General features: G+C 37.5%; 1 protein-coding gene across 1 annotated transcript in view; it reads right to left on the bottom strand.

Moving 5' to 3' along the window:
* Positions 1-12,319, bottom strand: part of LOC129248948 (probable serine/threonine-protein kinase cdc7) — a 74,162-nt gene extending 61,843 nt beyond the window's left edge. Inside the window, exon 1 of the mRNA XM_054888557.1 lies at positions 11,893-12,319. Within this exon, the coding sequence (XP_054744532.1) occupies positions 11,893-11,953 (61 nt within the window). The 5' untranslated portion in view covers positions 11,954-12,319. The remainder of the gene's footprint in view (positions 1-11,892) is intronic.
* Between the last annotated feature and the right edge of the window lie 363 nt (positions 12,320-12,682).

Consider the following 12,682-nt stretch of genomic DNA (forward strand, 5'->3'; position numbering starts at 1 on the left):
GGATTTTTTCTGCTTACGGATGATAAGAACTAATTATGCTTCCAATGCTCCGATTTCTAGAACTCTGGGCGATTTTAATTCGCTTTCAAATCATACTGATCTAGATTTTTCTTCCACAAAGAATCACTTCAAATTGGTTCCAAATGAATTGTTGAACTAAATTCTTAGTATTATCTAATAATCTTCCTCTGTAAATTATATATATTTTTCTTTCACTCATTACTAGTTAATTATAAGTTTAATTTTACTTTGATTAGTTTATTCAGCATTAATCTGTTTTCATGGTCTGTAAGAAATACTCTATATTTTAGACTATTAATTAATTAAATAAATAAATAGATAAAAAGCTTTCCGAGTTAAATTTCTTTTAGTTTTGCTTATTCTTCACCCAAAATCATTTAAATCAACTCCCAGACTATAAACAAAATTTAAAACAACTCGAAACATTTTCATCTATATTTCGAGCTTTTTAATCCGAATTTTTAGAATAAAAATCAAAATTTATTAGTTTTGCTATTTTAAAATTTGATTTATTTATTAATTTTTAATATTTACAATTTTTTTATCCAAAACCCCCCAAATCAAACTTTTAAACTTTAGACAAAATTAAAAAAAAATGCATAAAAATTTCATCTAAATTTTGAACTTTTTAATCCGAATTTTTAGAATAATTTCGACAATGCAGCTTTTATAGGCTCCATGGTCTGTAGCTTAGGTTAAGTTAGTTTAACGAGATTGCTTGTCTAACACAAAACACTCGATGACCCTAAGACCAGTTTCCTTCTTAAAAAGATCTAAGTGGTTTAAGCAACTTAGTTAGTGGATGAAAATCAAATGCGGGTATATGATATCTTGATATATAATCTCATATATACTAAAATATATAAAAGGTGATCAGATTGGCAGATCACGCGTAACTACTGTCAAACTAAATACTTATTTTTCTTACTATTGATTAACATTTCATCATGGACAGACTTACGCCTCAGCAACGTTCACAAATCGTACAGTTCTATTGCGAAAATCGACGCTCTGTGAAAAATGTTCATCATACGCTCAGGCGAATCACCACTTAAACCAACCAAACCAACCAACGCTCAGGCCAACTTATGATGTACAGCGATGAGGCCCATTTTTGGCTTAATAGCTATGTCAATAAGCAAAATTATCGTATTAGACTGAAGAGTAACCACGAAGCCATTCAAAAACAGCCATTACATCCATTGAAAACAACAGTTTGGTGCGGTCTATGGGTTGGAGGAGTTATTGGCTCATATGTCTTCAAAGGCGAGGCTGGCGAACGCTACCGCGCCATGATGAACGACTCTTTGATACCAGAATTTCAAGTCCGTGATCTCCACAACATTTGGTTCGAACAAGACGGCGGACGGCGCTACTTGCCATCAACCAGACAGCCCATGAAACAATGGATTTACTGCGTCGTTGTTTCGGTGAGCAATTTTTCTCTCCTCTCGGACCAGTGGGTTGCCCACCAAGATCGTGTGATATCATACCTTTGGATTTTCATTTGTGCGGGAATGGGAAGTCTTAATGCTTTGTGGATAAACCAGCCACGAATGAGGCAATGGAAGCCAACATTCCTAAAGTTATTCAAGAGATACCGACCGAAGCCCTCCAGCGAGTCATTCAAAATTGATTTTACCGATGGCCGAATTACAGCGCAGTTGCGGCCAACATTTGAAAAAGGTTATCTTTAAAAAATTAATGTCATGAATGGTTCTACACAAAAAAAAAATAAAGTTTGCCGAATCAGTTTGAATTTTGGTTGTTTTATTTCAATTTAAAAACCGAAAAAAATAAATATTGATCACCCTTTATATTATTCATACATTGAGCTTAAATTGAAATTTGAACAGATCGAGCCAAGGAGAACCAAGAGATTTGATGGCTCCTAAAACACTCACAAAGCCCATTGTATATAGAGCTCTGGAAAGAAGTAAAGGAGAAAAGTATCAGAGAAAGAGATAGGAAAGGATAGAGACAGAGACAAAGGTAGTTAGTCTTGTGAAAATTTTCCAGATTCTGTGGCAAATCTGTAAATATTCTCTAGTTTTGGAGAACGAATATTACTCATTCTCACGACATCGGAACCCAAAATCCGTAGCCTTGGTCTAGTTAAGGCAGGGCACTTACAGAGAGACAGGCTCCAAGCAAGACAGGCACATTGGGCCCTCAATGATTCCAATGGTGGTCATATGTTGACTCCATAATACCGACCATCTACCGAACGTCTTTCCTTCCAAGTTTTAGTAGAAGGCTTGACAGTTCTCTGTTCGAACTTGCCACAAAACACTATGCAGTTCTGCAGCGTTCTAGACCGGACCATCGCTCTTTGAGCTTACATCCTTTTTGGTATTTGAGTATTTAGCCGAGCTCCTTCTTCTATTTGAGGTGTTCGTCTTGATGTTTTTCTAGAAATGCAGCGTTTTTCAGTTTTAAGTCGCCTCCGAATGGCAGTCGTTTGTTAAGCTTTTCATGACAGAAATGACGCCGAAAGGCAGCCGCTACCAGATAAAAACTTTTTCCATCATTTGCTGTTTCATGACCAAACAATTTCTAAAGGTTCAGCCTAAAAAGTTCAAAATTTGGATTTGTAAAAAAATCAAAAATAAAAGAAAAATTTAACTCGAAATGCATTGTAAATATTAAAAAACTAAAAATGTATTTCAAATATCAGTTATGCTCGCCACCGTATGTGAGAAGGATTAATTGAAAGGGGACAAAATAGAAATTGATGAACATAAAAAAGCCACCATTGCTTTCAACAAACCTCTTATACATACACACAAATATATTTTCTTCTTATGCGGTATGCACCAATATTGGTTGGTTTACAATTTTCACGTTATTTTTGAATACTCTTGTGGCATGCAACACATAAAAATACCACGGAGCGTTACTTCAAAAAAGTTGAAGTAAAAAGTGAATCGAATCAATATGGCGAAAAGCAAATTGAAAAACGAAAAATGTGTACCTACTTGTAAAAATTGCGATCACGTTCAAACCAATCAAGCCAACACAATAAGAACTGCAAGCACCAGTTTTTTTCATACGAGTAAAATGAACTCAATCACTATACAAACAAATATGCACCTGTGAGTATGTAAGTGCATGGCAGTACATATATGTATATACATTTTCTGCGCAACTACATTCACATATAGAAATAGAATAGTTAGTTATATGTCACTGTGTGTATGTGCGAGTATTCACTCACTTACTATACTTTCTGAATGCCGTGAAAAAAGGAAAAATTAGAGAAACCAAATTCTAAAGCAATGCAAATAAATCGAAAAACTTGACAAAGCAAACAACTGGGCAGGTGTTGGGACGAACACGATAAATAAATGGTGTGTATGGAGTGCAATTTATTCAATTGTCAGTCTCACTGCCAGTTTTATTGCTCAGCCTTATGCGAGAATTTCCACTGTCATTTCTATTTCGTTGTCGGCAGTGTTTTGAATGACGCTTGAATTCGAATTTTCTGAGTAAAAGTTGATTTTTATTAAAGGTGTTCAAATGACAGACAGACAAACAAGAAATTGTAAAGTGCACAATTGGCGAAAATTGCATTCAAAACACAAGAAATTTTAGCTTCAAAAGTGGAAAATGGAAATCTTATCAACGAACGTCAGCGCAATAGCTAAAAACATTTCAAAACCTGTGTAAAAGGGCTAGTTGTGTTAAATTTTAATATTACTTGCAATATGTACTTGTATCGGGTGTTTTTTTAGCTGCATGAGAACTATCGATATCGATAAATATGATTTGACAGCTGAGAATGGTAAATTGCGTTGACAATTCTACTCAGTACGGCTTGGGAAGTCGTCATGAATCGTTTAACGCCAGAACAAGGCTTCCAAATTGTGGAAATGTACTTTGAAAAAAAAATTAATTAATTAATCTCTTCGCGAAATTCAAAGAACACTGGCGGCGGAAGAAGCTGGCGTTACGGAGAATGGCAAGCGCTATCGAGCCATGCTGACTAAATTTTTATTTTTAAAACATTTAGGTCCAACAAAACACCGCAACTTGCCCCACAGTGCTTTTTTCACTTTCACCTCACCTCCTTCGTAATGGTATCACAAAGGACGAATCCGTTTATCTTGGTCCAAGTGTGCTCATTCCTTGGGCAACCATTCCAATCTAATCTAACCTAACCCACAGTGCCTAACAATCGATTTGTTGCAATATTTAAGCCACCACTGGCGTCATACGGTCAAATTGATTACTGATCGAATGGACCAAGTAACTCGTAGCCAAGGCCGACACACGACAGATGTCATTTTCAAAAAAAAAACATACCATGAAATTGTCTACCTGATTAAAATAAAATAAAATTAATAATAATGAATTTATTCCAACAATATTTATAATTTGTATTATCATTTTAAAGTGTCAAACTATTTAAAAATCACCCGACTAATCACAAAAGGCTGCCGTGTATGATATAAAAAAAAATAAAACTTATAATTTAATTTTGCTTTTCTTTAGAATATCACTAGACACCATCTAGCGGGTCCAAACATATTAATTTATTCATTTCGTAAATCTAGCAATACAAGGTTTCTTAATTCTATAATAACTGTCGAGAAAGTAAATATTTACTCCGATAGCCAAGCGGCGACTAGGGCCCTATGCTTAATGACGTTGCATTCGAAACTGGTAGGGGAATGCCTGGTTTCACTTTCGATCGCGTTCGCATTCTTTGCCATACGGCTCATCTGCATACCTGGTCATAGTGGCATAGCGAATCCCCTTAACAGCCTGCGCTCTAATCTTGGCTTGGCGATGAGCTTCGCGTCAACTCAACACAAACTTGTAAGATTGCGAAATTCTTCTGGCAACGCGTGAATGGCAGACGTTCGAGGGATCTTCGGAGGATGGCAAAATCTCAGCTCTCAAATTTCGTGGGCATCCGCACAGTGCGCTATCCGCGCGGTATACATGCCGAGCGACTCGGAATTACTTCGAGTCCTTTTTGCGTTAGCTGTATGGAGGATGAGATGGAATCATCACAGCACTTTCTTCTTAGCTGCCCTGCTCTCAGGAGACTAAGATTTAGACATCTTGGTTCTCACTTCTTTTCTATGCCTACTGATACAGCAGGGTTTGACATGAAAAATGTGATGAACTTCATCAGCAGTATAAAGCACCGCACCGATGAATTAGTTAGTCTTTTCAGTTTTAAAAATTTTTGAGTCGTCTGCATTTAAAATAAACTCAGAAAAATTGAAATATTCAGTCATGTCATTAATAAAAATTACAATGAACAATGAGTCCAAAATGCTACCAGGAGGAACACCGAAAGGAGCAATAAAATAATATAAAGATACGTTATCGACATCGGCATGCGACTTTATCCGTTTAAGAAAAATAGTGTGAAATACAAATATAAATATATTGCATTAATGATTAATTCCAATAAATGTCTCACCGAGCGAACGGTCGTGTTTTTCCATTACTATTCATTTGCAAATAAATTTCAAATAGTTTTTTCAACTACTCTTTTTACATATCAATAACACTGTGCTCGGATTTTGAACACCTTTTTTTGCAAAAGTTTTGATACCAAAAAGTTACCAATACCTATTGATTAGTTTGAAACATTTGCTTTAAACACAACCTGTAAGTCGAAAACACCAAGCAAAATTTTCCATGAAATCCTGCTAAGCCGATACACAACATTTCAGGAGCACTCAATTGTGCTCGCAATCCCTTATTCCCCAAATTTAGCTATTTCAGTATTATTCAGCATTGCTGAGTCAGTATTTACATAGCGGTAATTAGGTTCATATGCAGTGATATCAGCAAACTTCCCAAGAAATGAAAAAGTGTTTAACTACAGATAACGGCTTCACATATACACCTAAAGTCTCAGAGCCCGTGGATATCTACTGCCTGCGGCGAGTGAATAAACGTCCCATTGTCAGATTTTTGGTGTTGTTTTTATGCCAACTTATCAGCTTTTATATCCTGTTTTTCCCCTTTAATAGCATTTAAACTTTTAATCTATTTAATTAGTGTTGGCATATCTAATGTAAGCTTTAGTGAACGCGCGGGTTCCGTTCAAAGTGAAATCAATTTAGCGCCACATTTTGTTAGACTTGTTTGCGGCCTTCATTGATGCATGCATTAGCAATTTCATTAATAATATATATTTTGTTGTAATTGTACTGCATAAGGCTGGCAAAGCTGATTTTTTATCTCATGGCTTAAAAGCAAACGCCGCTGAGCTTGATAACTAAAAAATTAATGAAAAAGTGAAGCTACTCATAAGCACCATTAGCCATTTAGTGGGTTGAATTTCATTAGAATTCAGTTCCAATAGATAGATTGGTGTGTATCCAAAGAAGTGGCTGCAGTCGACCTTCGTGCCGTTGCACAGTGCGGCCGATTCCCAAAAAGCTGGCCAAAAGTCGAAAAAAAAGTTTCTAGATAGAGTTTTTTTGTCTTTGGGTTGGCTACAGTAATGCCTTGAGTAGTGAAAACCGTTCATAGCAACGTCCTGTACCCTAAGTATCCTCTGTATTTTCAGTCGCAACGTGGCCTTCGTTTGAGCATCGTATAACTGTCGATGAATAGTGAAAGTTGTACACATTTGAAAAATTTGGTAATGGAGTAAATTGAACAAAACCAAATGGAATCATCTTCGGAAGGTTAGTAAAATACGAGAAATCTTTAGTACATATCAATACCTCGACACAAAATTTTTAGCTGCAGCAATACGTAGATACATTTTTTGCAATTTTTTTTATAAAATTTGAGTTTTCAAACGGTATAGTAATACAACGCCGTCATATGCTGCTTTGAAACCTATTAAAGGTTACTCAAAAAAGTAATGGTTACTGAATAAAACAAGATTCAGCTGCTACCACTTGCTACCTTGGCTATTGCTATTTTTTGTGCACAAGAAATAAATACGAAGAGATAATGAATATACGCTATTTCACGTGAGGGGGTGGCCAATAGGGGTGGAAGGGGGTGGATTTTCCAAATTTTAAGATCAAATTCGTAATCAGCGACCGCGACAACCCCCGAGTAAGAAATTTTGAATCAATTACTTAATTTTTTGAGTTTTGGCCAGCTTTTCGGGAATCGGCCGCACTGTGCGTTGCCTTAAAAAATCCAGAACTAACAAATGCGACGATTATCAACTCATAAGTTTAATTAGTCATGGCCTAGGAATATTCCTTAAGATTCTTCACAATAGTCGTACACAATTTGGATTCAAACAAGCTATGGGAACGCGTGAAGCCTTGTTCAGTCTTCAAGTCTTACTACTGTTCAACCTTCAATACTTAGTACTTGCTAACCCACGGTTAGTCGGTGAATGTAAGACAAAACTGAACAATGTTGCAAAATACAACAAAGTTAGTCTTATTTGGATACCTGGACATTGTGGTACTACAGGGAATGAGTTAGCTGATAAACTGGTTAGTGAAGGCTCTGCAAGTATGCCACTAGGCCCTGAACCCTTTCCAGGTGTCAATTCCGCATCGATTCAACTAAAGAGTTTGACGATTACCCACAGAGGTCGTTGGTCTGAGTTGAACTCGCGCAGAGTAGCCAAGTGTTTTGTGAAAGAACCAAACAGGAAAATAGCGACCTTTCTGCCTAAAACTCAGCAGGAAGGACCTGAGACTACTAGTGGGTGTAATCACAGGGCACAATGTCTGTAGTCAGCATATGGCTACCATGGGGGTCGTGGACATCCCGATATGCCTATCCTGTCTTGAAGATGACGACACTGCAGAGCATTTTCTCTGCAGCTGTCCTGCATTTTCCAGAGTTAGCCTTAGGATATTGGGTTGCAATACACTGAGTATGGACAAAGTTCAAAGTTCCGGATCTCTTACAATTCATCAATGAATCCAAGAGATTTGTGGAAGAGTGACCTCAAACTAATTTATCCGTTTTTACCATCCACTCTTTATCTTTCCTATCTCTATTCCTTCTACTGATATCTATCCGGGTGTAGTACAATCGCCTACTGACTGAGTGCTTGGGCTTTTCCAGCCCCCCACAAATCTAGTCTAATCTAATCTAACTGTAAAGATGTCTACAAAGATATTTGTATATGCTTCATTGACTATGAAAAGACTTTTGATAATTTAAGGCAAATGGACATTAAAATGGACAGAAAAAGAAATAAGGTGCATTTCCAACTTATATTGGGGCCAAACTGTAAATGTGAGACTACAAAATGTTGGGACGAGTGATATCTCAATCAAAAGAGGAGTTCGCCAAGGAAGTGTTTTATCACCAATGCTCTTCAGTTTATACTCGGAATATATATATTTGAAGAAGCTTTGTCATCAGTCAAATTAGGAATAAAATTCAACGGCAAAATAATAAATAACATACGATTTGCCGATGACACCACAATATTGGCTGACAAAATGTATGACCTGCAATATCTCTTTAAAGAAGTCAGCGGAAAAGGACTGCAATACGACATAAGTATTAACACCTAAAAAACCAAATTCATTGTTGTTTCAAAAAAATCTCAACAAATCACGAATTCAAACATTTTTGTATCTAACAACCTGATCCAAAGAGTATCTCGATTTAAGCACCTAGGATGTTGGCTTAGCGAAACATGCAGAAATGACAAAGAAATTTGCTGCCGGATCGAAGCAGCAGGGAAGCTTTTTCAGTTACAAGAAGTTCTTTCCAAAGCTTTAACATAAAATTACGTCTTCGGTACCTTAAATGTAACGTTTGGTCTGTTTTGTTATACGGTGTGGAGAAATGTAGCAATACCCAGAAAAAACAGTTCATTACAACGGAAAACGCTTGAGGGAGATACGGAAGACACGGACAATCTATTGAGCCCGCACAACTATCGAAGACAAAACACATCGACAACAGAACACGCCTAGACTCTAAGGACATTAGATTTATTAATAAGCAACGAGTCCGATAAGACGAAGCGCAAAGCAAAACGCACAAAAGCTCTCTGAACAGGCACTAATCTACATATTAATATAGACTGCATGAAACGGTCGCCAAACGAATACCGCGTATTCTAACCTGGACCGAACTGAAGACGAGTGCAACAGTTTGAAAGTAAGGGGATCAGAAAACGAAGAACTATTTCGACGAATAAAGGCTAACATTGTGAACGATTTAGAAAGAATAAAGTTTATGTGGGTGGTGAAGTTGAGCTTGGAGTCAAAATAAACACCAAGTTCACTAAGTGACTTTAGCGGCGAGTTCGAGATGTAGTAAGCTGTTGGAACAACATTAAAAACTTTCGCATACGAAGTATAATGACATTTACTAATGGACTAAACTAAAGGAACAAACGATTACGCACACACCAACTATATAAGTTATTCAACTTACACTGGAGAATGGATGAATCATCTGGACATTTAATGTCAGAATATACTTTTAGATCATCCGCGTATAGAAAAAAATCACCCAATGAAAATCAGCAAGAAATAGCGTTAATGAAGAGGATAAATAGTAGCAGACCTAGGGCACTACCCTGAGAAACACCAGACGAAGCAATAAAATAATAAGACGATACATTATCAAATCGAACGACTCAGGCCTATTATTGAAGTAGGAAATTAACCACTTAGGAAATTGAGAGTGAAAGCCGAAACGCTCAAGTTTAGCAATTAATATTGAGTGAGATACCCTTTCAAAAGCCTTAGAGAAATCTATATAAAGGGTGGTTAAATTTCAAGGGCCGATGTTGAATGTAAACCACACCTAAACGTCAAGTTTTTTTTCTGCATTTCATTAGACATTTTTCAATCTCAGACTAACGCAATTTGAATTATCGAAAGATGTACAATCGAGCAACGCGTTAAAGTTATTCAGGCTTATTATGAAAACGGGAGTTCAAATCAAAATGCATATCGCGCACTTCATGATTCAGTGATGAGGCACATTTTCACCTCAGTGGATTCGTCAATTAGCAGAATTACCGCATTTTTGCGAATGATAATCCAGGAGTGACTGTTTGGTGCGGTTTATGGGCCGGCGTCATCATTGGGCCGTATTTTTTCCAAAATGAGGCCGGTCAGGCAGTTACTGTGAATAGTGTTCGCTATCGTGAGATGATAACGAACTTTTTATGGCCCGAATTGGATATGGATGTGGACGATATGTGGTTTTACCAGGACGGTGCCACTTGTCACACAGCTAACGAAACAATGGCTCTTTTGCGCGAAAAATTTGATGGCCGAATAATCTCACGTCGCGGCGATGTCAGTTGGCCGCCAAGATCATGTGATTTGACACCGTTGGATCTTTCTTTGGGGTTATTTGAAGGAAAAAGTGTACGTCGATAAGCCAGTAACAATTCAAGAGCTAAAGGATGAGATAATTCGGCACATTAACGACATAGAACCTCAATTATGACTCAGCGTCATTGAAAATTTGGACCGTCGGATGGAGGTGTGCCGCCGAGGCGGCGCTGACCATTTTCATCCACAAGTAATTCAACCATACCAATATTATCATAATAAAGAGAAATGACAATAATTTTCTAAAAAAATTGTATTTTATTTAAAATCAATACCGCTCTTAAAACTTAACCACCCTTTATTAACTCACGGGGATGGTTAGTTTAAAGGGTTCTAAATTTCGCGCACATTTTCAACTAATCCATGCCCCACACCTGCGCAGGGTAAGCTTGAATGACTCGACAAACAGGCTGGAACCTCTTCCACTTAGTACTTGGGTCTATTGCCTTTTTCCACTATTCCATAAGCTCTTTTTACTTGCTATCACCGCAAAAATTGCAAAAGTTATAAACCTTTCGACAAGGTCATTGATTTTGCACCTAAATGTACAATTGGCTCAGTCCGAAGAATACAACGAATCTTCATAATAAATCTTCAAGCCATTCGCATACAGGAGGAAATTATACTTAGAAAAAAATGAAAAAATAAAATTAATAATTCAAGTTGGGCTTGCAGAGTTTAAGGTGTAGAAAATGTGGTAGTTGTTGCGCAAATCGAACGTTACGCAAACTGGAGCGCTTACGTGAAGACATCGACACATACATATTTTTTTATATCTAAATATTATTAGCCAATTATGAAAACCAATAATAGGAAATAATTTTAATTGCAACATGAAAGGTCAAATTGCGCTATTGCGTCCGTAACATATTTCCAATGAAATCGCTTTTTTTAGATAACAACGCTGCGAATGGCAGGCGCATTGGACAAATTTCGTCATGATGTATTCATTATCACTTTTTATAGAGTAATTTTTTTGATCTTTAATCGTAATATTTCAGCAGGCATAAACATTCCTCTGCATAATTAAATACACCCATGCGAATTTACGCAAACCATAAAGCGCCCAACAGTATGCTATCTTTATTGTCAGCTTTCAATCGATAGTCTCCATAAATCAAGCATTTCATCAACGCAGTGGAATTGCAACGCAATTAGGTTGAAATTTGGAGGGTGGACAAATGAGTAATGCAATAGCATTCCATCATCGCACTCATATTAAAATTTATGAGCTTTGTTTATTGGACAACACACTAAAATATGCTATTCTATTATTAATTTACGAACTCACACTTGTCCGTATGTACGCTTTTCCACAAGCATTCATTTCAACAGGTCGCACCACAGATTGCTCTTATACACTTACAGTGTAATTTTTACACTAAACTTGACACCTCATCAGGCTGTCGACGCTTCAAGCTGACTCAAGAGCACTTAGAAAGGAAAAGAGACCCTTTGGCAAGACGCACGCAACTTCTTGTCAGTAGTCTTTTGTTTTTTATCTTATTGCACTTACCCTCGCTCTCACCTACACGCCACCGCACACACATACACACACATACACATGCAACAGGGAATAACTCAAAGACAATTTCGTCTTACTTACCATCCAACAGCCGCTGCCTCATTAAGGCTAAATTGGCGATAAGCGTATTGCATATTTTCATTCAGTGCGGATGGCACAAATGCTGCCATATGTTAGCGAATTTTGTGCGATACAAAGGAAAATGTTACGCCTATACAAAAATCACTGACAAAGCAACACCAACTGCTGCTGCGAATCCAAGTAGTCAACAAGTACTGATGTCGATCACAAATGGGAATCCTTTTTTTGTTTTTGTTTTTTTTTTTTTGTTAGTCTAATGGTATTTGGCTGACGGCGTTGGCAGCAGGTTAATGTGGTTGACGCTGCTGCTAATGGTGTTGACTATTGCAGTAATCTGCTTCTGATTGCTTACTTTCACTTAACTGAGGATTTTTATGCTATTATTGGATACTTCCACCTATTTAACCGCTCAACTCGAACGTTTAGTCTGCGCTCACCAGGTCGAACTGATGCAAAGCATCAGGTTGTGGCAACAACGAAGCTATCCAACGGCCAGCGCTGCCATGCGACAGGCATAAACGAACATCAACGAGCATCAGCGAAGTGGTAAAAAGAACGAAGAGAAAACGTTGCCAAGGAACCGGGGAGTAGGTGTTGCGTTGTGGTAGAAATGTGCAAGGGTGTACCGCCACTGCTGGCAAAGCATTGGGTTAAAACGAAGCTCACCAATCATCCGCGTAGCAAAAGAGCGTAGGTAGTGAAAATCGCGTCGACGCAGTGTAGCAACCATTGAGCGCCATCGAAACGCCTCAATTTTAGATTTGGGGTGTGAGCTAAATTTCTACCAATG

The sequence above is a fragment of the Anastrepha obliqua genome, chromosome 5 (assembly GCF_027943255.1).
Source record: "Anastrepha obliqua isolate idAnaObli1 chromosome 5, idAnaObli1_1.0, whole genome shotgun sequence".
In the NCBI taxonomy this organism is placed as follows: Eukaryota; Metazoa; Arthropoda; class Insecta; order Diptera; family Tephritidae; genus Anastrepha; species Anastrepha obliqua.